We start from the raw sequence: 26,053 nt of genomic DNA, 5'->3' as shown, positions 1-26,053 counted from the left end.
TACACAACTGGGGTAAAAGAACAAAAGTTAGAATGAAGAACTAGAACCCAGAACTTTTAACTCCTACTCACATGTTCTTTCTTCTACCTCATACTAATTTATGATTCCTAAGAACAGAAGTAGGAGAGGAAAAGCACTATTTGTATGCTTCTAAACTTGAAATAAAATAGCATGGGAAAAATATGCCAGCAACTGAATACTATTAAAATATTAAATTAAAATCATATTGCAATTGGGATGTGTGTTTAACTGAGTGTAACAGTTCATCTTTCAGCTCAACAGATTTCATTTTAATCATACATGTTCTGCAAAAAAAATTTGAGAAAAGAAAATACCATAGCTACCATAAAGTTCAATATCGTAATTTGAGTCTGTACCTAAACAGCAAAACAAAACAAAAACAAAAGAAAAATTCGTAAATACACATTTTGGAATTAGAAAGTTGCTAGTCTTTCCTGGTCCTTTAACATTCAAAAGAGGCTAATGATGCTCCTAACCCTATATTCAATGATATTGTTTTGCAAGAGCTGCTTCAATTGGCTATCTTTGCTTCACGTTCAAGTTCTATCCAAAAGAATAAAAGTATCATTTACCACTGGGGGAGGGGGGATTAGAAACATAATGGAAAAGTAAAACATAAGCAATAAATACTAATTTCCATGCCATAGTTATTCTAATTATAATTTTCTTTTCTATTTTATCCCTCTTTTTTTGTTCCAAATACAAAAAAAATTGTCTGGTTACCTTTACTTATTACTATGGAGGGGTTTTGTTGTTCTTTTCAACCAAACTTTATTGGGTTACATATATAGGTACATGATTAATACCTAATGATGCAGCCTTGAACACTGTAACCATAATAATAGTATATATTTGCCCTATGTCTCAGTTGCATTTTGGGTCACCAAACTGAATGAATTCTATTTGTCAAACCCTGAGACTAAAATAATTAAAATCCAGGAAATTAAGATCTACTGATGTTATTTATGTGGGAAATATGCTTGTAAATAAGCATTTTCTGGGAAGAAATTCCTCCATTAAAGTGACCCTCTGGTGTTCTAACTTGACACTGAAGAGACACTGGGTGCTCCTAGTTAATGCTAAGAGGTTCTGATGGGTCCTACCAAGCTTGAAAAGTTCCCATTAATCCCATAAGAATCGATTCAACTGTTGAAAAAAAGAATATCCAATCCTGATGCAATCACTCTTCACTCCAGTCATAAACCAGTCAATTTCTATAACTTAAATGGCTTTTATCTTAAGATAACACTACTATGAAGAATCAGAGAAGGTTTAATTAAGTCACAATTTAACCTATCTTAGTAAATAACATGTAAGTTTATTTTAGTCTTGTCAAATTAAAACAGCACCCAAGACATATATTTCCCAAATAGAGCCTAGAGAAGAATCTCAGGAGTGGCAAATCTCCTCTACCAAGGATCATTTAAGGAAAATGAGAGAATTCTGAATAAAGACTTAAAAACAGACAGATTAACTTTTAGTTTTGCAATATAATTCACTATTTCTATATTTTGTTATCAATTTTCCATTCAAAATGTATCATGACTATGAATCATCTCTAAATGTAAATCTTGCCAACCAAAATCAGTGAGGATAAGAAAGCTAAATCTATACTTTCTGAGAGGCACTCCAATTTCTAACTCAGTTTTTCTAGCTCCATGAAAATTACTGTCACTTTGCTTTCTTGGCAATGGCATCTAAATTTAGCACAAGATTATGAAACTGTAAAAAAGTGGCTAGAACAAGTAACATGGTATTCTCCCCCCCTCCCTAGCACACATACAGTGTTAAGTCTGGCAAAGATAGACTCATCCCTTATAAAGGAAACACCTGGCACTGTTCTGAAGTCCTAGGGCATTTGCCACATTGGAGAAAGATCTTTGGAGATAGAGTTTATGAAAAATGTTACTATTAATAGAGCAAGCCATCCATTTTATCAAACCCAGTAGTTTGCCTCCAGCAACAGTTAAATCAAATGAAACCTTCTGTTAGGTTTACTCTGTTAGGCTTACAATCACCATCATTCTCTTTGAGGCTCATATAGATAAAAAGTCTCTATTATCATCTCATAATAATTCCATTCATTTAAAAAAATCCAGCTGCAGTATCCAAACAGATGACATCCCATCTCTCTAAGAAACTCAGGACAACTATTACCAACTTTTCCTATTTACTTGATTCAAACTAACTGACCCTTAAATTATGGTACACTAAATTTAATAATTTACTGTATTAGTCAATTTGACATTCAGGTTAGCAACATATCCAAGGACTAGAAAAACAAATTATTCGCCAAATTTTTCAAGGAAACCCACAAGGATTTGTAGAAGCCCCCTAAATAGTAATAAAGGAGCACTGGGAATTCCTAAATGGGTATCAAAATGATGGAAGAGAATCCTATAGAGAGGAAAGGAAAGAATTAAGACTTGAGAATCAACTTCTATCATTCTCATTTGAATAAATATGCTGCTCCAAAAAAACGGGTTGACTACTCAGCTCAAGTGTGAAAGTTCAGTGTCTAGAAACTGAAGTTAACACACAGTAAGATATGATTAATCCAACCCTAATGATTTATGTAAGAGGTAATAGGCGGATAGACTTCAAGCTGCAAGGGATCTCAGAGCTCATCTTGTCCAACCCTCCCATTGTAACAGATGACAAAGCTGAGATCCAGAGATTAAGTGACTTGATTGAGGTCATTCTGATAGTAAGAGGAAGATCTGAACCATAGTCTCTGGAAGAAAAAATGAAAATTTAGGACTGTGGGGACACTAAAAATCATCCCCAAATCCATGAAACAGGTAACAGGACCATGTTGATGTTGGTGCCCACATATTGTGTGAGTATAGAAACTTTTGTTGTTGCTTAGTTGTTTTTCAATCACATCCAACTCTATGTGACCAATTTTGGGGTTTTCTTGGTAAAGATACTGCAATGATTTGCCATTTCCTTCTCTAGCTCATTTTGCAGATGAGGAACTGAGGTAAACAGTTAAATGATTTACCCAGGGTCACAGGTATCAGAAGCAAGATTTGATTAACTTTCCAAACTCTAGGCTTGGCACTCTTTCCACTACACCACCTAGCTGCCTTAGTGTGGAAGTTACCCTACCATTAAGCAATTATTCTTGTTGCCAAAGTGTGATGATGGCATAATAGAAAAGGTACCTTTTCTTGACAATCAAATTCTATTTTCTGAAAAGAATAATTCAGTTCAGGTTTCTGCATGACTGGCTTCATATCTCATTCCTGACCTTCTGATGTAAGAACTAACATTTAGCATTGGCAAAGGGAGTGGAAGAGAAAGATGGAATTCAGGAGCATGAAGCTATCCTGAAAACTTCCAGGTGAAAGAAGAAATAACTTTCACTGGTACCTTTAATTATATTCTTTATCACCTCCAAAAAGACTTCTTTGATATTTAGGTTACTAATTATGGCACATATTGGCTTTTGACCTCAGGCAAAAAATAACCTCTTATTACTCTAATATTATAACTTGTAGAGAAGATACAACTTTCATTGGTGGAGAACCTTTCTCGGTGGGAGTTTCCAAATCCATGAAAACACAGGTCCAGTTTTAATCCCTATCTCTAAAACTGAGGCACCCCAAAACTCAAAATTGCTAAATCTGATTTGAACCAAATTAATAAAATATTTATTAAGCACCAATGTGTATAAGGGATACAGCAAACTTAGGGTGCTGGGAATGAGGCAAAGCCAAAGCCAACCATTTTCTTAATTCCAAACTAAATAACTGATATAGGGAGGTTTTTTTTTTAATTTTTATTTTAAACCCTTAACTTCTGTGTATTGACTTATAGGTGGAAGAGTGGTAAGGGTAGGCAATGGGGGTCAAGTGACTTGCCCAGGGTCACACAGCTGGAAAGTGTCTGAGGCCAGATTTGAACCTAGGACCTCCCGTCTCTAGGCTACCCACTGAGCTACCCAGCTGCCCCTGATATAGGGAGTTTTTAAGAAATCCCTGGAACTATTTACTTTAGCTTTTTTTTTTATTACCCTAGCCAAGATCTTTCAGTTTCTTCTATATCTTATGATTAAACCTTATGCCTGGAAAACTCTTACATTTAAAAGAAAAACATACTTGTAGGATGAAAACAATAATATTTTTGGAAGGGAGATGGCATGACATAGGGATGTGTTTTCCATTCTACTGCCAAGGTATAAATAACAGCCCCAAAAAGATAGCCAAACAATACATAACTAAAAGAAACATCTGTTTTCCCCCTTTATGCTGATAGCTTACTGCAAATGCACTAAAAAAGCTCTTTCATTTCTGATTCAGATTTGTTTAGTAGAATTAAAAATTTTTTTTAAATGTTAAAACAGCAGAACTATAAATCAATAGTGAATTGTTCTTTTCAACTATCTCTTTATTATCCTATGAAAAAATGTTCCTTAGGATATAAATCTGAAGTTTTTTATCTTTGTAAAATTGGGGAGTTGAGCTATATGGCCTCTAAGAAGCTTTCCCATTTCCAAATCCATGATCCTATAAAGTAGTTTTTTGTCTTTCTCTCTTCTCCACCAAATGTCCTCTCTGTTTGTGTCTCTCTGTCTCTGTGTGTCTCTCTCAGACAACCTAAATTAGTACCTGCTCCAGAATTGAATCTAAGAAAATTGTCTACAACAATGATGAATTAAGAACCTTGGGAACAACTAGGCAGCACAGTGGATAGAGTGCCAGGTCTGGAATTAGGAGGACTTGGGTTCAAATTTGATCTCAGACACTTCCTTGCTGCATGATCCAGAGAAAGTCACTTATTCCTGATTGCCTAGTCTTTGCTGCTCTTTTGTATTCATATTGATATTAAGACAGAAAGTATGGGTTAAAAAAGAAAAAAAAACTTTGCTCAGTATAAGAAAAGCATTATGCATCCAAGATAGAGCTTGAACCTAAAGCTTCTTGACTTGGAGGATGACTCCCACTTTCACTATGCTCCCCACCTCCCTTTCTCAGTAGAAGCTTCTCTTAGTAGACAATTAAACATCAGGGCTGGGATTCAGGCTGCCTGGGTTTTGTGCATATTTCTATGACTCGCTTGCTTCGTAGCACTGGGAGAGTCAATTAACTTTTCCTACATCAAATGACTCTTCCAAAAGACAGATAAAATAATAGCATTCTCTTTGCCAACTTCACAAGAGCTTTCTGAAGCATAATTAATTAACATTAGTGCTCCTGGGACACAAAAAGCTATTTAAGTATAAATCTTAATTATCATAATTATTATAAATCTAAGTCCTAACCATATTCTTTAGGACATACTCAGGTATTTAAAGCAGAGATGCAGACTGAACTGGCTGATTCTCTCGTGACACACATCTTGCCCTGGTGACATGAAACAAGAGCTGGCAAAAAGCCTGAAAGAGACATTGGGTGAGCTTTACATTTCCACAATCCTCATATTTGGGGGAAATTTCACACTTAGGAAAGTCAAAAAGGACTATCCTTTTCAGACATCACATACTGTTTTCTTCTACAAAACTTTGACGTTATAGCATGTTAAATTATGTATTCGATTTGTCTCTTTAGATATGATATATTTACTCAATCGTAAGCTCTGTGAGGGCAAGAGTGTTTAATATAAACTTCAGTATTTCAGAAGATCATCTATTTAGAGATAGAAGGACCCTTACATGTGAATGAATCCAATCCCTCAATTTACAGAGGGGGAACCTAAGGCACAGAGAACTTAAGAGAACTGCCTTGGGTCATATAGTTAATAAGTGTCTGGGATGGTATCTGAACTCAGGTCTTCCTGCTTCCAAGTCCAACCCTCGATTCTCTCCTACCTCTTACTCTCAGAGTAGCCTTTAGTACTTAGCACAGTCCCTTGCACAGGATCAGACCTGTTATTTCTTTTGTGCTAATAAGGACGCTTCCTCTAGCAATACAGTTTTAAAGAGTTACCCGGGAGTCAGACAAGGTCAGTGACCTGCCCAGGGTCAGAGAGCCAGCAGATATCAAAGTCCTCTGACTTGAATAAATGGTCTTCTGATTCCAAGGCTGGCTCTCTAGCCAGGATGCCCACACAGTCTTGAAAATAGCAAGCTCATCATAAATTATAACTGAACTTATTAGAAATACTCTGTGGACAGAAATGATAATTAACTTTGTATAGTGCTTTAAGGTGTGCAAAGAACTCTCCATATGTTATTGAATCAATTAGCTTCTTTATGAATGTCTGTTGAATGAATAAACTTTGCTTCTTAAAACTATATAAACAGATTTTGCTCTTCAGGGCAAAATATAAATGTTGCACTGGTCTATCCAAGTTCATTGGTCAATTTTCAGTCACTCCCAACTCTTCCTGACCCCATGTGAGGCTTTCTTGGCAAAGATACTAGAATCGTTTGTCATTTCCTTCTTCAGTTCATTTTATAGATGAGAAACTGAGGTAAACAGAGTTAAAAGTGATTTGACAAGAGTCACACAGCTAGTAAGTGTCTGAGGCCAGATTTGAATTCCCAAAGATGAGTCTTCCTGACTTCAGGCTTAGCATTATCCATTGTATCATCCACCTGACCCTAGTCTATCCAAAAGGCTATCATGTTACCTTAATAAAATGTCAGCTAAACAAATCCAATTCAAGAAGCATTCATCAAGTACCTACAGTGTCTGAGGCACTGTGCTAAACTCTACAGATACAAAAATAAACTGAAAGCCAATCCCTTCCCTCAAGAAGCTTGCACTATACATTGTGGAGGCAGAGAAGGTAAGTAGAGGGCAGAATGTTTCCTGACATTTGCAGATTGTTGTTTTTTTCCCCTGATATACACACAGGGAATGTATGTCCTGTTAGAGAACAAATAGAAAGTAAAAGTCATACTACTTCCCATTTATTTTCATATATGTTCAAAGAAAACCACTCAAAGGATCATAAGGTCATAGATTTGGAGCTGGAAGGAACCTCAGAGATAATTTAGTCCAATCCCTTCATTTTACAGATGAAGAAACAGTGCCAGTGAGATTGTCCAAGGTTACACAGGTAAAAAGTCTCATGGGATTTGAACCTGAGTCCTTTGACTGTTATCTAAATAAATGGATAGATATTTATTTATTTATTCGCCTAACCATCAATTAATTAATTCATTAATTTGTTTGTTTGTTTATTGATTTGTTTTTTAAAAAACCTTACCTTCCATCTTGGAGTCAATACTGTGTATTGGCTCCAAGGCAGAAGAGTGGTAAGGGCTAGGCAATGGGGGTTAAGTGACTTGCCCAGGGTCACACAGTTGGGAAGTGTCTGAGGTCAGATTTGAACCTAGGACCTCCTGTCTCTAGGCCTGGCTCTCAATTCACTGAGCTACCCAGATGCCCCCCTGGGTAGATATTTATGCCAGTAAAAAAAGACTTAAAAGTTTAATGCCTCAAATGAAGACACATTAGTATGGGCACCCTATTTAGAATGGATTAGGTTCTTAAGTCTTTGATCACTTAGGTACTTCTAGTTAACTGTAAAATCACCTTCCTGTTCATTTTTATGGAAGCTTTTAACCTTGAAGAAATATCACAGCCAGTAGCATTTGACCAGAGAAGGTTGACACTTATCTCTGGACAATCTCCCCGAGTCTGAATCTGATGCTCACTATTTCATTAATTTCTGTTTAAAAGAGCTATGAACAAGCTCACTGACTTATTATATTCTCCAGGCAGTAGCCACACAAAGTTTCATGTTCACCAAAGTACTTTTAACATATGTAGGATTAAATTCCAATTGTAGCCACCCCTTGGATCAATTTCATCTTGCACGAGTATTTTTTTGCCTGTAAGCTAAATAAGATCCATCACAGCCTTAGAAGAGACCTCGAATAACCCGTGCTCTTTTGTATCTGCAGCTGTATGTTCTACTTGTCATCTACTACTTAGGATCTACAAACTGAAGAATTCAGCTTAAGGAATTCAACACATACATTCTTGCTTCCACCAGCTTGAAGCACCTTTTACTCTGTGCACATATACAAATTCTTGCTTACATTCCTCCCTCCCTCCCCCCTCTCTCTCTGTCTTTGTCTCCCCCTTTTTCCTCTCCCCCTTTTCTGTCTCCCCCATCTCTTCCCTTCTGTTTTCCCTCTCCCCTTTCACTTTCTGTTTTATTTTAATTTCCCGCCCTCTCTCTTCCTCCCTCTCCCCCTTTCCCTTAATATCCTCAGATATATTTAAAACTCAAGGAAAAGCTCTGGGGCAGTGATGTTGTCTTGAGTGGCATTTAAAAAGTCCTAGTAATGAATAAAGTCAAAGACAGAGAAACAGTCAACAGACACAGGAGCTTTGTGAAGCCAGTGGACCTGGTCTGTAATATGTTGCTTTCATTTCCTATACAGCATTTTCTCAGTGATATCAAAAGAAAAATTTTAAATACTTATATTCCCAAATGCACAGAATAAGTATCTTTGGCTTGTGAGTATATCGTAATTACAAGCCAAGAGCTTTGCTTTTTAAACTATACCTACTATACAGATATTCCTCGTTGGGTTTAAAAAATGGAGCCAGCTACCCTAAGTCTGGCATGCACAATTACCTCCAGTCTTTCTATGTGGCCTGAAAATGGCTGTGTACATTATCTGCTTAGGCAGGAATGGAACCCTCAGTGGACCCACTCTAGCACCTTCTTCTCCTCTGAATATGCTCCTTTTTTTCCTTCTTTATCAATGACCATGGGGCAAAGTCAAGCTTCTACATTCTCACCCTCTCAGGGAGACAAGACCAAGACAATGATCAGGTAAACAACGCTGGGCAAATCATCAAATGGCTATAGTGAAGGGAGAGCAGCACCATGCCAGAAAAGTTGTATATAACTTAGAAACTCCATTTAACAATGACCCTCCCTGTTACCCACCTCAAATAATCCATGTTTATGACCCAAATTTTTTTCCTTTTTTTTGGGGGCGGGGGGCAACATCCTTGTGACCATCAGATCTGGAAGTGCTATAAATTCCAGTAATCTCTTTTCCAAATATGCGAACCTAACAATGCATTGATTACTTAGGGTTCATTTACCTGCCACAGCATGTTGTTGATTGGCTACATACTTTAAGATGGCCTGAAAAGGTATATAAACTAAATCTGTACCCTGGAGTGAGATTGGGGTGGAGTGTGTGCGGGGGGGGGGGGGGGGGGCGGTCATTATCAGCAGTTAGTCCTTTTCAGTTTAGCTACTCACTTTATTTGACCTCTATGCTAGTAAACGCACTAGCAGGTAACATTCTTTCTGGACTCTTTAGGGACCTAGGCTGAGAAATTCCCCCAAAGAAATGTTTACCTTCTATGATATTATTTTTGGATACTTATATAACAGCACAAGTCAAAAAAAAAATGGAAGAATCCCTTAATCCTCATTAATGGCAAAATAAAGTCCCCAAAATAAAGGTGCTCTTTTGTTCCAAGAAACTTCCACAATATGAAAGACTGCTTAGGGAGTAATCTAGACTAAGATGGATATCATTTGAGCCAAAGTTTTATATTTATCCTCATTTATTTCTGCAACCTTTTAGATTTAGGATCATTCTGCTCCTTGTCATTCTCCTTTTCTCATAAAATTGTAAATCTTTTGAAGGGAAGAATAGTCTTCTCTTCTCTTTGTTATCTGATTCCTTACTTCACACAGTAGAATGTTCTGTTCAGAAAATGTGCTAATTAAATGAGATTAATCCAATTTATTATAAGCAGGGGAGAGATTTAGAAATGGGAGGTCATTTAACCCAACTTTCCCATTTTACAGATGAGGAAAGCCGACTTCTAAAAGACTAAATGACATGCCCAGGGCCACAGAAGTAGTAAGAAACTGAGATGGAATTTAAATTTAAGTCTGGCTCCAAGTTGTATCACACTACCTTATAAGAACACCAAGAAAACCCCACAAAGAGTCATGAACAGTCAGGCACAACTGAGCAAAAATGATAATCTTTTGAGGAGCAATATAATAACATATTGAATAAAGTGAACTAAGGCAATTGTCAGATAAGCAATACTAGGCTGGTAACCTATCCAGTGTCAGCCAAGTGACTTACATATCATCAAATGATTATTGTGAAGTAGGCAAGAAGTCCTGGATTCAAATCTTAACTAAGACACTTACTAGCTATGTGATTCAGGGTAAATCATTTAACCTCTCTTGGCCTCAGCTTTCATCTGTAAAATGATGGGGTTGGACTAGATAGCTTCTATGGTCCCTTTCATCTCTGAGTCTTATGATTCTATCAGAGGTAAACTGAGAAAGGAGATGATGAAGAATGCTACCCACCTCCTGGCAGAGAGATGATGAACTCAGTATGTTGAGCAAAGCAAACATTCTTTGGGGAACGTGGGAATTTGTTTTGCTTTATTATGCATATTTGCTACAAGGGTTTTGTTTGGGGTGGGAAGTGAAGGTGTACAGGAAAGAAAATAAATGCTTGTTAATTGAAAAAATTAATTGAAAAATATGGGTGTGGACTGCTACATCCTTAAACCAGATATAGTTGATATGTTAATTTACCAACCCTCCCCTCCTTTAAAAATTCTTTGTTATAAGGAATAGAAGAACTCTGGGAGGGAAAGAGAGGTACATATTGGGTATCAGAGGTGATGTAAAAAAACAAAAGCAATCAATAAAAATTAAAAGAAAATAGAAAGTAGGAATTTTTGGCAGTGATAATATCTACAGGTCTCAGACTTCAAAGGATTTTTAACTACTGTTTTTGTAGCATCAACTGTGCCCCAAGCAAGAGCATGTTCATCTCATCTCTCCTCTTTGTCTTTTGTTTCTAAGAATCAGATTTAGAGTGATCAAAGCTACTGATATTATCTTCAGAGAACCAAGAACCTCCCCTTCTACTGCTTAACGGATCATTATAGCTCCTCCTCACCTATCAACAGCCGGAATGCTTTGATGTCCTCAAAAAAAAAAAAACAACAAAAAAAAAAAAACCAAACAGAACTGGGGAGAAATCTCTCACAATGCCCTACCCCAGGTGATATTAAACTGGCACCAGGTTTACTTGAAGTAACCTCTTCTTCTCACCACTGAGAGTCATTGCTCACAAGGACATTACAATAATCAATTTACAGATCCAAGAGCCATAAAAAAGATGTAGCCCTCTTAAAAATAAAACAAATAAAAAACATCAGAATTTGAAAACAGGACCCACAGCACTAAAGCTACATTCTTTTATTTGTAACCGATACAAACTGGTCAGGACATTGATTAGTGTGGAAAATACTAGGTGAAAACTTCTTGACCGGGCAAATATTTGAAGTGGGGTTAGGACTGAATTTTTAAAATACATTTTTGTTTGACTGATATTACAGTTCTAAACCTGAAATTCACACCATGCCCCACCCCTACTGCTGAGAAGACTGAATAATAGTAGCCCATATCTATATGTCATCTTAAGTTTGCAGAGTTTTTTTTTTTTGCAATAATCTTGTTAGACTGGTAGAGTAGATATCATCATCCCCTTTTTATTGATGAGAAAACTGGGACCCATATTAGTTAAAATGACTTGTTCAAAGTCATATGGGTAGAAAGTGGTAGAGCTGGCATTCAAAACTAGATCAATCTTCAGTGCTCTTTCTACCACATCACCACACATCTTGAAAAACATGAAACTTGGGGGCATCTGGGTGGCTCAGTGGTTTGATAGCAAAGTCTAGAGATGGAAGGTCCTAGGTTCAAATGTGGCCTCAGACACTTCCTAGCTGAATGACCATGGGCAAGTCACTCAATCTCCATTGCCTACCCCTTACTGCTCCCCTGCATTGGAACCAATATACAGTATTGATTTTAAGATAGACAGTATGAGTTAAAAAAAAGAAAAGAAACACATGTAACATCTTCAACATTTGTTCCTTACTATGCACACCCCAGAGTCCCACTTTATTATTAGGATTAGAAGTAATGAATAATTCTTGGCCCATTTCTGATACTTTCCACTTCTTTCCATTTGGCTATTCCCTACAATTTTTTAGCTTCAATCCTTATCATGGCACACACTCAAAGAACGTGATTGATGTGGACTGCAGGCTACTCACGTGAGACATTTTAGCTTGTCTTTCAAAATCCCAGAATGCCAAAAGAGAGCCAACAGTTCTCTCCCGCTAGTTGAGACAGAAAGTTGTGTTCTGTTATAAACAGAACGTAAAGCCCACAAGAGCAGAGTTCAGTATCTAAACTTAGAATCTGCTATGTTCAATTCAGGAGCAAAGAAAAAGCTTTTCCTTCTCATTACTGGTTGATAGCTCAGATTTGCAACAAAGACCAGACAAGGAAGAAAGTACCTTGATCTCTGGGGTCCTGTTAATGCCCCAGAATTTTAAGTTCTTTCAGTAGAGCTCCAAATGGCAGAATTAAGTCCTTCAGAATAAGGACTGTAGTTAAGGCATATCATATAATCCAAAACACTAAGGGCTTGGCATTAAAAGCTCTAAAATGGTTTTTAACCTGAGGTCCATGAATTTTGTTTTTGTTTTTGTTTTTCAACCTTTACCTTCTGTCTTAGAACTGGTACTCTGTATAAGTTCTAAGACAGAAAAGCAGTAAGAGCTAGGAAAATTGGGTTAAGTGACTTTTGCCCAGGGTCTCAGAGCTAGGAAAAATCTGAGGTTAGATTTGAACCTAAGCCCTCCTGACTCTAAGCCTGGCTCTCTATCCACTGAGTCACCTAGCTGCTCCCATGAATTTCATTTTTATATTTTGAATGTAATCTGTTTCCTTGGTAATCCTATGTATTTTATTATATGAATTTATAAATATTGTTCTGAGAAGTCTAGGCTTCATGAGGCTGTCAAAGGGATAAATGACACCAAAAAAGGATAAGAATTGTTGCTCTGAAAAGGTTCAACCCAAATGCTAAGCTTTTTGTCTTTACTGGCCCTGAACCAAGAAATTCTGCTTTTGTTTTATGAATGGTATCCTGTGGGACAACAGGCTGATAGCTAGAATTCTATCTCTATAAATCTAAGTTAGAATATTGGCTATCTTTTCTGGTGATCTTATATGTCAGATTTATAAAAGATTATACAGAATAATATTTGCCCTTATATCATTAGATCATGAGCTTTATGAAGATAGGGACCCTTTGCCTTTCTTTCAATTCCTGGCACTTCTTGTATGTAATAAATATTTGTTGTTGACTAATACAAGAAATCCATTTCATTTTCTATTAGTTTTTTTAAAAATATATTTCTTTGTTTCCCTCTGGCACATAAACAGAAGTGAATATCAGGAGGGAGATCTGAAATTTTTAGCTTAATGTGGATACTCCCACCTCAGTGAATCCAAGAGTTGGTATATAATTCTATCAGCTATATATAGAAAGAAACATAAGGCTGGATGCTAGGTGTAGTCTAAGGTGAAATGTTTCCTCATCCTGCATGTGGGATTTACATTAGGATTTCAGCTTAAAAGAACCACTGAATTAAATGTAAGAATGAATCTTTGTTTTTAATTTGAAAACAGCAGGAAATATTTCATAAAAGAAGGAAGGAAGAAAGGAAGGAAGGAAGAAATGAAGAAAGGAAGGAAGAGAAGAGGAAGAGTCTATCATACATTTGAAAATGAAATATTTTTTTAAAGAGAAGCCTGAAAAACTAACAGTTATTTTTGAGGGAAAAAAAGCAAATTCAATTATTAGCTGGATTAGGATGAACTAAGTTAACAATAAAATTGGGATACAAATATTGTCATAATAATTGTTCAGTTGTTTCGGTCATGTCTGACTCTTCATTACTCCATCTGGGCTTTTCTTGGAAAAAAATAAAGGAGAAGTTTTCCATTTCCTTCTCCAGCTCATTTTACAGATGAGGATAATGAGGCAAACAGAGTGAAGACAAGGGCATAAATACAGGAGTGCTAATATGATCAATGCTGTAAAAAAGAACTTTAAAAGTAATATTTATTAAATTCTTATTTAATTATTCAACATGCCTTGTACAGACAATATATTCTGAAGAGGGCTGTCTCATCTTTATCTTAATATTGGCTCACACCTTGGAAAATCATACAGAAAACTCACTGTTTTTTTAACCCCAATATTATAAGCTTCACGTAAGTCTCATTCCCAATATTTTTAAACAGGAAGTGGCTATAAATAAAAAATCTGGGATTCAGTTATAAATATGTTCCCCCAAACATAGAAGGAAAAAATATTCAGCAGAAGATTTACTATTGTTAAAGCAGTTATCCATCCAAACTCACTTGAGAGGAAGATTTAATGGAAAAGACAACTGCCTGAGGTATCTGAGAAATAAATACAGATGTACCTTGATTTGTGCGCCTGAGAAGTTATGCAAAAAAATAAATGAATGAATGGATGAACAAAGTTATGCATAAATAGAACTGCTATAAATCAGGGTACTTTAAATGACTACTAAGGCATTCTTCTTTAGCTTGTGATATATAGATATAAATATAGATATATAGATAATGTTGTCAAATGAGATAGAATATGTAAAAAACTTTGTAAACTTTAAGAAGTTACACAAATGTTAGTTATTCCAAATCCTTAAACCTCACATGCCTTTAGACCTCCACTAGAACCTTATTCCATCAATTATCCCTCCTCTGTTTATACCTTTGATTTTACCCCATCCTTTGGTTCTTTCTTCTCTATTCACAAACATGCTGTCTCCTCTAAGTGGAGGGTGGGGATAATAAAACCTTTTCTCAAGACTTTCCTCAAGTCCTATTATCCTCTCTCCTTCCCTTCCCACCCTTCTAGTTATCTATACTATACAAGAAATCTATACTTGACTCTCATAACCCCTAGCAACCTGGCTTTCACCTCTTCCTCATTCTATTGAAACAAGCCTCTCAAAATTCACCCAATCCAGTAGGGTTCATCCAATTCTTATCCTCCTTGGCCTCTCTATACTATCTGACCGGCTAAATAGTCCTGCCTTCATGAAAATCTCTTCTCCTACAACACCTACTGTCAAGATGCAAGTACCTTCTTCTACACTAGCTACAGCCCCACCGAAGACCCTGAAAGAAAGGTGCTTGCCACCAAAAGGTGCTCTTGCCATTGTCAAATAGTTCAACTCAGAAACAGAGCTGGTTTTCATTAGAAATGACATAAGATGAGGCCTCTCCATTTAACTAAAACTTCCTATATCATCTCCCTTTGGGTCCCTGCTTTAGTGCTCAGTATAATGCTCTATACCTGGTGAGTGCTAAATAAATGTTTTGTCATCCACTCATTCCATGACTGTGCATGCTCATATTTCTTTTCCAGCCTCTGACTACTCTGTTCCCATTCTCCACTGCTAGTTCCCCTTCCTTTTCCCAGTCCTTCAATTTAGCAAGGTTTTTTTTTCCCTTAGTCTATTCCTTGGCTATACTCTTGTCCTTGGGATCATATCTACAACTTTAGTTTCAATTGTGATATCTAGTAGAACTCCATCCTCTCTCTTGAGCTCAACTCACAATTCCATTTTCCAGTTAGATATCTGAATATCAATGACATCTCAAGTCCAACATGCAAAAACCAAATTCATCTACCCTCAAAAAATGATTCATCTTACTGACTTTCATATAATTGGTTAATGGCACTAGCGCTCTTCAAAGCTCTCAAGCTCAAAACCTCAGAAACACCTTTGACTCTTCCCTCTTTCCACATCTCCGTTATGTCACTAAGTCCTTTCAATTCCAACTCAATAGTATCTTTTGCATCTGTCAGCTTATCCAGATTCTCACTGTCATACCCTACCTAGGTCAGGGTCCTGCTACTTCTCATATGAATGATATATTAACAGCTCTTTCTTTATCCTCTATTCTTTGAGCTCCAATCCAACCTACATGTTACTGCCAGACTGAACTCCAGAAAGTATGGTTCTGTTCATGTCACCACTCTCTCTCATAAATTTTCCATGGCAACTCATTGCTTAAGGAATAAAGTTCTAGCTGTAAAGTTCACGAAGAAAGGAAACCATGTCCTCCCTAAACTTTGTATCTATCCCTTCTTGGAACAAAGTGTTCTGTACACTAACAGTGACTTCATAAATATTTCTTGAACTGAATTGACATTCAATTTCCTCCATAATCTGACTCCAAACTACCTTTGTCATCTTGTATTGCACTATGCACCCCTACACATCCCCTATGTTTCATTTAAACTGGACTACTTACCACTCCTGGAATATGGCCCCACATTTTTCACACCTTCATTCTACTTCAAATGCCATTCCTCCTAGTCCATTTCTACCTATCCAATTCCTTTTCATCAATCAAGATCTAGTTCAAATGTCCTCTCCCCCAGTATTCCTTCCCTAATACCTTCAGCTAGAAGGAACTCTGATTTATACTAGCTTTCTGTATTTCTTTTATGTCCGAAGATATTCTGCTCTGTATTATAGTTATTTGTGCTCAGGTCTTATTTGTTCTATTGGACTGTAAACTCATTGAGGGTGATGATCTTATTGGATTTACCACATAATCTAGAACAGTGTCCTGCAAGTAGCAGGTATCCATCAAAGGTTTGTTGAACAAATGAATTTATGTGGAAAGAAAGCTTAAGATTTAAAGGATCACCGTGTTATAACTTTTAGTAATGCAAAAAGTTCTCTTGTAATAATAATGGCCAATTTCTGATTTATCTGTTTTATAAACCTATATTTTCAGGTTTATATTTACTTACAGCAAAAACACTCCTAATCAAATAGCACTATTTGCAACTACGATTCCATTAGCTTCTGTCTCATATCATCCAAGTTTTTCATTCATTTCTGCCTCACTTTACCTAAATGGATACTTCTTAGATAACTGTTAGATTCATGTGCTTGACTTTTCTTTCCCACATTCTTATGCTTCATTTTATAAATGCCTTAATTCTTCAGATGATAGACATAAGTCCATCATTCTATGCCCCTAAATGAAGCAGAAGGAACAGAGACAATGCATTATTGCTGGACATAGATTATAGCCCCAAAGTGTGCCAGATTCTCCATGATATCGTCTATATATGACTCCTTCAAAAGCTCCTCAATTTCACATCCTATAAATGATGGTGTAATGATTAACACTGCAAATGTCTCTCAAGTAGACTAGCCAAGTAAGTTCCTTATTTGCTAATGAAATCACTTCAGGCTAAGTATCTGCTCAACCATTTTTATGAGTCAATTTGCTCCCTCAGAGTACAAAGAGGCTAGATAATACACCCTACCTATTTTCTAATTCACTCAAAGAAGGTTCATTGAATTGATATATTTTATAATGTTTCCCCTACAGCTACAAAAAAACTCACAACTTACTTATTGCAATCCAATGATTCTTTTACTCTTGCAACAAAAGAATGTACTTACTATTAGGAACCTGACAATCACAGAGGTGTCATATACTCACCGTCATCAATTCCAGGACGACCCATGAAGTGAGCCTGGACCCACTTATCATCTTTGCCATACTCATTCTTGGCCATTAAGGTGTAGACACCATTGTTCATGTGAGTAGGATTATCCAGCTGAAGGCAGCCATGGTATTCGGTGTGATTGGTAACATGTATTTTAGTACAGATGTACTTAGACTCATTCAGAATGGCCCCTTGATAGAACCACTGCAGCGTTGGTTTGGGGTTTCCTTTCACAGTGAATGGAATGCACCAGTGGTGGTCTGAGGTTGGAGATTCGAGAAATGTGATAGTTGGTGCAACTAAATTGAAAGAGAGAGAGTTAATAGCACCAGAAAGCCCTGGGAATAGCCTCCCCCTATTGTGATCATGCTGGAGGGATTTCTTCATTAATTTTTAGAGTAGAGTATGCAGTTTACCAGCAACTTTGAAAACTACCAAATTTTTATTGCATCACCATCAAATTTGAATTGGGTTTCCTCAAAGAAGTCATGGAAAGAATCCTTTCTGCTCCACTGCAAACCCACACATTGTCTCCATCAGTCTTCTCCCATCTCCCTCTCACTGGACTCATATTAAAAAGATAACTAAGCCTTGACAGATCGCAAAGGAAATTTAGAACCTGGGAGAGGTTTGGCTGACATTTCTTTTAATTTATGACTTACACTCCCCTCAGTGTTACCTGGATTGAGTCAAGATAGTAAGCACCAAAATTCTGAAAAAATTATTTCTTGAAAGTATCGCCATGAACAGAAGTAGAAAACGTATTACTGGAAACACCCTCTTTCTCTCTCTCTAAAGAAACTGACAGAAACAGCATGGCATTGTGGATTATGAACAGTAGACTATAAGGTCCTTGACTTCAAAAATTGTTTCTTTTTTGCCTTTGTATCTGCCAAGCTAAGTATCTGGCACACAGTAGGTGTGAAATATATGTTTACTGAATTGAACAGAACACTAGAAAGCACAATGTCACTCAATCACCTATTTAACAAATGTTTGTTGAACATCTACTATGCACAAGGCATTATTCTGGACACCATGAGACATACAAAGATTAAAAAAAAACATGGTTCCATCTCTTATGAGGTTTTGAGAAGATAAGACTATTGTAGTATAGAGAAGGGGTCATATAGTTTTTTTCAAGCTTACCCCTTCTCTATACTACACTATGCAAATAATTATATAAGGGAAGAAGTTGTTGCTAATGCTTAATCTGATTTATGAAGAATAATAAATTTATATTTCATACTAGCAAAAACAGATGATCATTTAAAGCCAGCATGCCATTTGCATAAATTGTGGATTTGTATTGGAATCCTAGAGGTAAAATGACAATAATCTTATTTTCTAAATGTCTATGTTCATTTCTAGATCCTGGCAAAATGATAATAGGTTATTTCAAGTCTAGGTATAAACTAGTCTTCTATGCTTTAAAAAGGGTGGGGGGAACATTCTCAAATGACTTTCACAAATCCAAGTTTCTTGCCCAGATTTAAAAGTAAAACCCATAAAAACTTCAGTGTTTCATGAAGGGTTACATGCTAGTGGCAGAGTCAAGGACTGGTATGCAGACCATTTGACTTCTGGTCCAGTGGTCTTTCCCTTCATCATTCTGTCTCCTATTGCTATATCTGTATATACGTACATACATACATACAGATATCTGTGCATATGTATATGCATATATCCACCTACACATATACATATTTATACACATATATACATAAATTTATACCCACACACATCAAAATTCAAAAAGAAGTCATAATCAGAAGTCCAAAGTTTGGTATACACATTAGACATTCTCTGAATAGAGGTGCTGGAAGGTAATGTCTACTAGTTCTCATGTTGTTCTTACTCTACCTAAATCCTAAACCAGGTTCTTAACCTAGAATCTTTTGGTCTATGGATAGATTTCAGGAGATCCATAACTTGTAGGGAAAAGCATCTATATCTTTTTTTCAATACAATTAGTTTCCTTTATAACTCTATGTGTTTTATATCTTTAAAGTCATTATTCTGAGAAGGGGTCCATGCATAGGCTTCACCAGACTTCCAAAGGGTTTTAGAATATAAAAAAAATAAATAAAAAAGCTAAAAAGTCCTGCTTTATTCCATGGCGATGGTAGGCACATGGATGATAACAGAACCTTAATTGAAGCACAGATTCCTCATTGAAGAATTCATCATTCAATAATGCCTACATATTTCAGGTCAGGTCAATTTTTATAGAATATAACAGCAAATAAAGGTTGATTTTAAAAAAGGTCAATTTTACAAGTAGGCAAAAACCTCTAATCACTAGTATTAACCAAGTACATTGAAATTTTAAACACATACGTCATTCGTCTCATTTTAAGAAAATCCATCGGCAAGAATGCGCCCTTTTAAAAATAAATCAATTAAAAACCAATTATTTATTTTCAAAGTAGTTGTTCAGCTTACAGAAAGATTTGCCATACTATTCCTTAAAATGATTTTTTTCAAATAACCTTTAGGAATATTATTCTATTTGAAAAAATAATTTAATCTTAATCTTTGGGATCATATCTATTATATCATGGAGAATTCACCTGGAAAAATAGATTTATGTCAGTGCCAAAAACTGGCTATCAAAACCCATCTTCCACAAAGAAGACTGAGAACGGTACTTTTACATTTCAGAATTGCTCTTATTTCATGACAAACCACTTCTACCACCATGCCCAGAGAGTGCTGAATAATTAGCTCATGTTCCAGGAAATCTGATGAACCGAACTGAATGTAAAGAGTTCTCTTCACATGTTCGTGGATAAGAAAGGCTTCAGATTCAATTCAATTCGACAAATACTGGTGAATGCTCCCATAGAGTCAAACAATTAGTTCATTACTGGCTAAGCATGGTAGCAATATTGGTTGTCAGTGAACCAAGTTTTGGCTTTTATTATCTAGCATGGAAATGCCAGCTATTGGCTATGTGTCTACACAAATATAATGACGTACAACACATACATACACATGCACAACTGATAGGTATGTATATGAATAATACATATTCAGGTATTGCCAAAAACGTCATTATTATCCCTTATTAACTCAGAACATGAAATAATTTGAACAAATCTTAAGTGAAATTTTTTTAAAAGGTAGCATAACTTGGGCCTTTCATATTTATGATACATAATGTAGGACTACTAAAAATGTTATTTTAAAATTTCTTACCTTATTTTATTAAGATCAGTTACTTAATTCACAAAACATATAATACTTTCATATAATACTTTAATAAAGTTGTCGTACTTTTAAAAAATGTTCCATAGAAAAATGTTTTTTCTTATTTGGGTAGGACAGAGCTGTGCTAGTTTCTGAAAAATGTATGCATGACACATTTTTAAGTTCAGTTTGCCTTATTAATATTTTCTGTATGACTTTCTTAAGTCTAGCTAATCAATAAATCAAACTCTGAACAAATGGTCACACTAAAATTTTAAGAAAAGTCTCTCACGATCAAATAGTAGGTGACTCTGGCACAACCCTAAGACATACCCCATACTCTAACCAATCCATTTCCAAATCAAAGGGTGTTTACTGTGCCATAGACATACACACAAACACATACACACACATACATATGCCTAAATATTTTTCCAATTCCTAAAATATTCCTAGATATTAACCTTTTTTAGTGATATCAAGGAAACTTTGAGTTTTGTGTTGTTGTTTTTTTTAAGCAATTTGATTCTCTGGATTCAAATTATGCGTTGTATCAACAAAATAAACCAATAGACTAAGAGATATTTACTTAAAGAAAAAGGAAAAAACCAATAGGACAAGTCTAAGAAAGTAAGAGTCTTAAAGCAGGGAGAAAGAGGAATCAAAAGATACTTTAAAGAGGATTTGTCCATGTAAAAAAGAGAGAGAGAGAGAGAGAGAGAGAGAGAGAGAGAGAGAGAGAGAGAATCATTAAAAAGGATTGCACCACGTACAGGAAGCCAATAATCTTAGTTATGTACACGCCACAAAATCTGTAGGTTTTGCTAACATATTAAACAACATCATTGATTAATAACCTGAAGGCCAAATAGTTAAGGGGGTTTGAGCCAAAAGAATCTGTAAATGAAAATGTATGCACGTCTATTTACGTACAATGCACCGTGAGGTTGACAGTATCTTGAGCTTCTCCTACAATGTTTTCTGCCACACAAGAGATTTGTTTTCCACTGTCATCAGATGAAATGTTAGTTATCTTTAAGGAGGCCGATGCCTTGTTTGTTTCATTCTACAAATGAATAAACAAAAAAAAATCAATTGTTAGGAAGAATCCTAGAGTGAAATGATCTTGTGTTTCCTCACCTTGCGAAAGCAAGGAAAAAAGTCACAAAAGTTTCCCTGCCTGTACCTGACTCCAGATGTTACATTCCCAGGTGGTTAAGCTAAAACACTCCTTTATTTGCCACTTACCTTTCTCTAAGGAAAAAGAGCACAAGCAATTTGACTCACCTGGCTTATGCTGTCACCAAGACCTCACTGTGGATATATAGACTTTGCCATCTATGGGTGTACATAAACTAAAATGCAAATCTGCTTGTATCACACAATCTGCACTGGTATTTCTTGATTAAAAACAGATGGAAAATATATGTAAGTCAAAAACTCACTTTCCATTTCTATTTGTATTCTGGAAAATATTAAATGATGATCACCAGGTTTAATACTATCTCAAGTAGAAATATCATGTGTCTGAATTATTACACAGCTGAACATAAACCTTACCATATGTTTGGAAACCAGATTACCGACTTCCCAGGATACATCAGGAGCTGGATGTCCTGATGTGTTACAAAACAATGTGATGGACTTCCCTTCCTCAACTGTGAGATTGGGCGTGATCAGATTTGCTGATGGCACAACTATAAAATGAGAAGGAAAAACAAGCACATGTGAAATAGTGGAATGTTATGGAAAAAGAAAAGCAACAGAATAAACACTCCAATAAATTATCCAGCCCTTTGAAACTAATCATTGATATTTATGTTGAAATACAAAAAGGAGCCAAGTCCAAGAATGTTACAGATTTAATTTGGATAAAAATTGTTCTCCTGTAATTTTTAAATTTTCCCTTTCTGTTATCGTTGATTTGACCAACATCAATAAACACTAATATTTCCCAAAAGAACATATGGAAAAAGAGTATTACAAATGAAGCCATGAATCTCCACAACATAAAACTTCTTCTTTTAGATATTTCAAATTTAGCATGGTAGTTTCAGTACAGCCCAGGGTATCTGTGGTCCATTTTGAATTTCATTCTCCTTCACTGAATTTTAAAAATTGATTCTCTTTTACTTTGTTCCTTTACTTTTTTTTTTTTTTAGAATCGGTGTCCCTATCCTTGCACTGTTGTTCTAAAACTCTCCCCTCTTCAAAAAACCTAGACCCTCTTGTAACAAGTACAGGTACACACAAAACAATACCACATGTTGACCATATTTGAAAAAACACTCTTTATTCTGCCCTAATCATTCTGTCACCTCTCTGATCCAAGAGGTGGGAAATAACATTCATCAATGGTCTTCTGGATTCACAGTTGGACATTGTAGGGATCCCAACAGTTTTCCTTTATATGTTTAAGTGACTGTATAAATTGTTCTCTGGGTTCTGCTCGCTTCACTCTGCTTCAATCCATAAACGTCTTTCTATGTTTCTCAAATCTGTCCGTTTCATGATTTCCTACAGTGCGATGATATTTCATTACATTATTCATAATTTGTTTCACCATTCCCCAATTTCTATCTGCCATAATTTCTAAATATGCCTTTTGGCAACAAAGCTTTACAAGTGCTTACAAAGGTTATTACAGAATAATATGTTTTGCTTATCTGTGTCTAATATTTCTATTTTTCATAATGCCTAACCCAGTTTCCTAAACAAATATTCACTTATAAAAACCATATTGATTAATTATATATCTCTTTCCTTCTCTTTTCTTCCATTCTTTTTCAAGAAAGTTAAAATGCCAAGATTCTTTAGAGTACATCTATGGGAACTCAATTTCTCTATCTGAAAAGTGAGAATATTTACCTCCATGATTCCTACATCTGTTCTATAGCTTTGCTATTCCATGATTGTACAGTTTTAATGTAAACCATTTATTTAGATTTCTCTTCTTTTAACAGATACTCCTAGAAAAGATAGGGGTGAGATCATGAAGGAATTAACTTTTTTTAATAGCTCCTTGTTAAGGAAAAAAAAAGGTTAGGATTGGGGAGGAAGTGAGGGTGTCAAGAGGCTTCCAGTAGGAAGTCCCAGTATCATCCAGGAGCACTGGTGTCAGGAAGAAGGAAGATAGACAGTATGAGAAACATTATTGTGGCTAGGAGCAAGATAGCAGTGGTGGAAAAAGGTGGCTTAGTGTCCTAAGCTTATGAAGATGATGATTTTTCTCATTTTCAGGGAGATGAAAATAGTTTTGAGGGAAAGGACAAATAAAATAGGAGAAAATATGGAGATGAAGATTCAGAGACTGAAAAACCTGAGGCTGATGACCTAAAGGAGTTTTCATAACCAGAAAAGAGAAAGCCTCAGGAGTTGGTTGTATCCTTCTCTGAGAGAGTCAGGAACATGTCTCCTGATGACGATAAAGTCCCCCCAGAACTCTCTGGCAGATACTCAAGTCCTCTCCAGGACAAAACACAAAAAATACATGAGCAGAAGATAAAGGAAGGGATGGATATGAACCACATTTTCCAGAGGAAGAAGGCATTTTGGAATCTGAGCACTTATGAGAAGCTTATCCAATGCTATTCAATTGAAAGGCTCAGTACCAATTATCCCAAGGATATATTTGACCCCCATGCATGATGATCTGAGAACTCCTACTATGAGGCACTAGCCAAAGCACAGAATTTTGAAATAAACACATTGTGAAAACCCCCCAAAAAAGAAAGAACAAAAACTCAGTTTATGACAGGCACCAAGAAGGACACCACAACTGTGTGAATAGAATTAGCTAAAGAAGTAACCAACATACTTGAAGAGATAGTGTCTCTCGTCACTTCCTGTGGGTCCACCTCTAATTCAAGTGGACAAATGGCAGCCTCTACACTGATTTGGACTGCCCAAAGGACAGTCCCTTGTTCTTGATTTGTTACTTATTGTCACATGTGGGTAACTCATCTCCCCTCCCCACTAAGGGAGGTGAGGATGATATCATTTCTGATAGTAGAGTTTTAACTATAAATGGGCTAAAGCTAATTCTATTCACACACAACCAATAACACACAACCACTGCAGCCAGCACCACAGCTACAGTTCTTCAGAAGAGAAAGATGAAGTGGAATTCTATTATCACAATGACATAAAAAAGCCCAATCTACTGTCCTTACCTCTGCAACTATCCCTGCCAGCCAGTGCTAGTGGCTCCAAAACAGCAATCACCTCAGCTGTACATACCATGGTGAAAAAAGGCCAAGCAAGGGATAGACCTGGTAAAGGGTTGGACATAACTTCCTGTTGAGGAACAGGAAATGCTATCTAAGGACATTGCCAAGACTATTACCAGAGACATGGAATTCCCCCTTGGACAAGGCTTTCCAAAGAACTTCCTATCATCAAAGGATTGGTTTCTATCTTGCCATCCCTAACAAAACATTCTCTTTTGAGACCTAGTAAAATAATCTTTTGTCCAGTCACCCAGAAAGACTCTTATTGACTATTAGAGTAGTACAGACTGCTTGCAGCCATGTTAATCTGGCATCTGTTGCTCTATTAAAAGTGCTACACCAATATATTTTTAATTAATTAGTTAATTTAAAATTATTTTTCCATGTTTACATGATTCATTTTCTTTCCCTCCCTCTGCCATCCCCCCTCCCAGAGCCAACACACAATTCCACTGGGTTGTACAAATTATACCAACATTTTTTTAAAAAACCTACATCAGAAGAGTTTCCAAATCTGATATGATTAGAGATTATTAATACTGAATAAGCTTTTAGTTTCAAGATATCTTTCAGAAATATTAACCATTTTTTCTTTTGTATTTCCACTCCAGAGCGTACTAAGAGAAAAACATTTCATGTATATCTAATTCAATCCAATAAGAATTTAATAAACATTTATTATGCAAAAGTCACCGGGGTTACTATGATAAAATAGCCCCTAGCTGCAAGAGGCTTATGTTCTATTCAGTAGGTAAACAGATCATTATATACATGATAATCTGAAGAGGAGGGAGAGAGCTCTAACAAATAGGGGAATGGAAAATGGATTCCCATAGGAAGTAGCACATGAGCTGAGTCTTAAAGGAAACTAGAAAATATTTGTTCTGCAGGAGAGTTAGTTAGATGGTGGGGGAAGGAGCTATCTGTGAAATAGCTGAGGTGGGTAGTGGAAGGCCAGATTCAAAGAATAGCAAGAAACCCAGTTTGCCTAGAAAAGAAGGTGCATAAAAGAGAAATGTTCCTTAAGTTTGGAAAGATGTACTAGAGTCAGATTATGAAGGGATTTAAAAGCACACTGAGAAAGTTTGCATTTTACCTTACAGGCAATAGGGAGCTACAGGAGGTTCTCAAACAGAGAAGTGACACAGTTAGGCTTGTGCTTTAGGGAGATTATTTTAGCAGTTCTGAGGAGGGCAGTTTGGAAAGAAAAGACTGAAAGCTTTTGTAGTAGCCCAGACAAGATGTAATAAGGACCTAAGCTAAGCTA

General features: G+C 36.2%; 1 protein-coding gene and 1 pseudogene across 3 annotated transcripts in view; one reads left to right on the top strand and one right to left on the bottom strand.

The window, feature by feature from the left end:
* The window catches only part of NTRK2 (neurotrophic receptor tyrosine kinase 2), a 404,681-nt gene that overhangs the window by 290,146 nt on the left and 88,482 nt on the right, over positions 1-26,053 (bottom strand). For 2 of the 3 annotated variants that reach the window (XM_044658576.1, XM_044658583.1), the window contains exons 6-10: positions 22,118-22,254; positions 21,491-21,623; positions 17,355-17,664; positions 12,823-12,846; positions 5,817-5,824 (exon numbers count right to left, since the gene is read on the bottom strand). In XM_044658576.1, coding sequence (XP_044514511.1) covers positions 5,817-5,824; positions 12,823-12,846; positions 17,355-17,664; positions 21,491-21,623; positions 22,118-22,254 — 612 coding nt within the window. The remainder of the gene's footprint in view (positions 1-5,816; positions 5,825-12,822; positions 12,847-17,354; positions 17,665-21,490; positions 21,624-22,117; positions 22,255-26,053) is intronic. The other variant, XM_044658568.1, reaches the window with a different exon arrangement.
* Positions 23,699-24,343, top strand: LOC123232533 (annotated as a pseudogene).

Source organism: Gracilinanus agilis, chromosome 1, assembly GCF_016433145.1.
Source record: "Gracilinanus agilis isolate LMUSP501 chromosome 1, AgileGrace, whole genome shotgun sequence".
Lineage (NCBI taxonomy): Eukaryota > Metazoa > Chordata > Mammalia > Didelphimorphia > Didelphidae > Gracilinanus > Gracilinanus agilis.
Note: the sequence above shows the minus strand (reverse complement) of the source record. Positions and strands in the feature narration are given on the sequence as shown.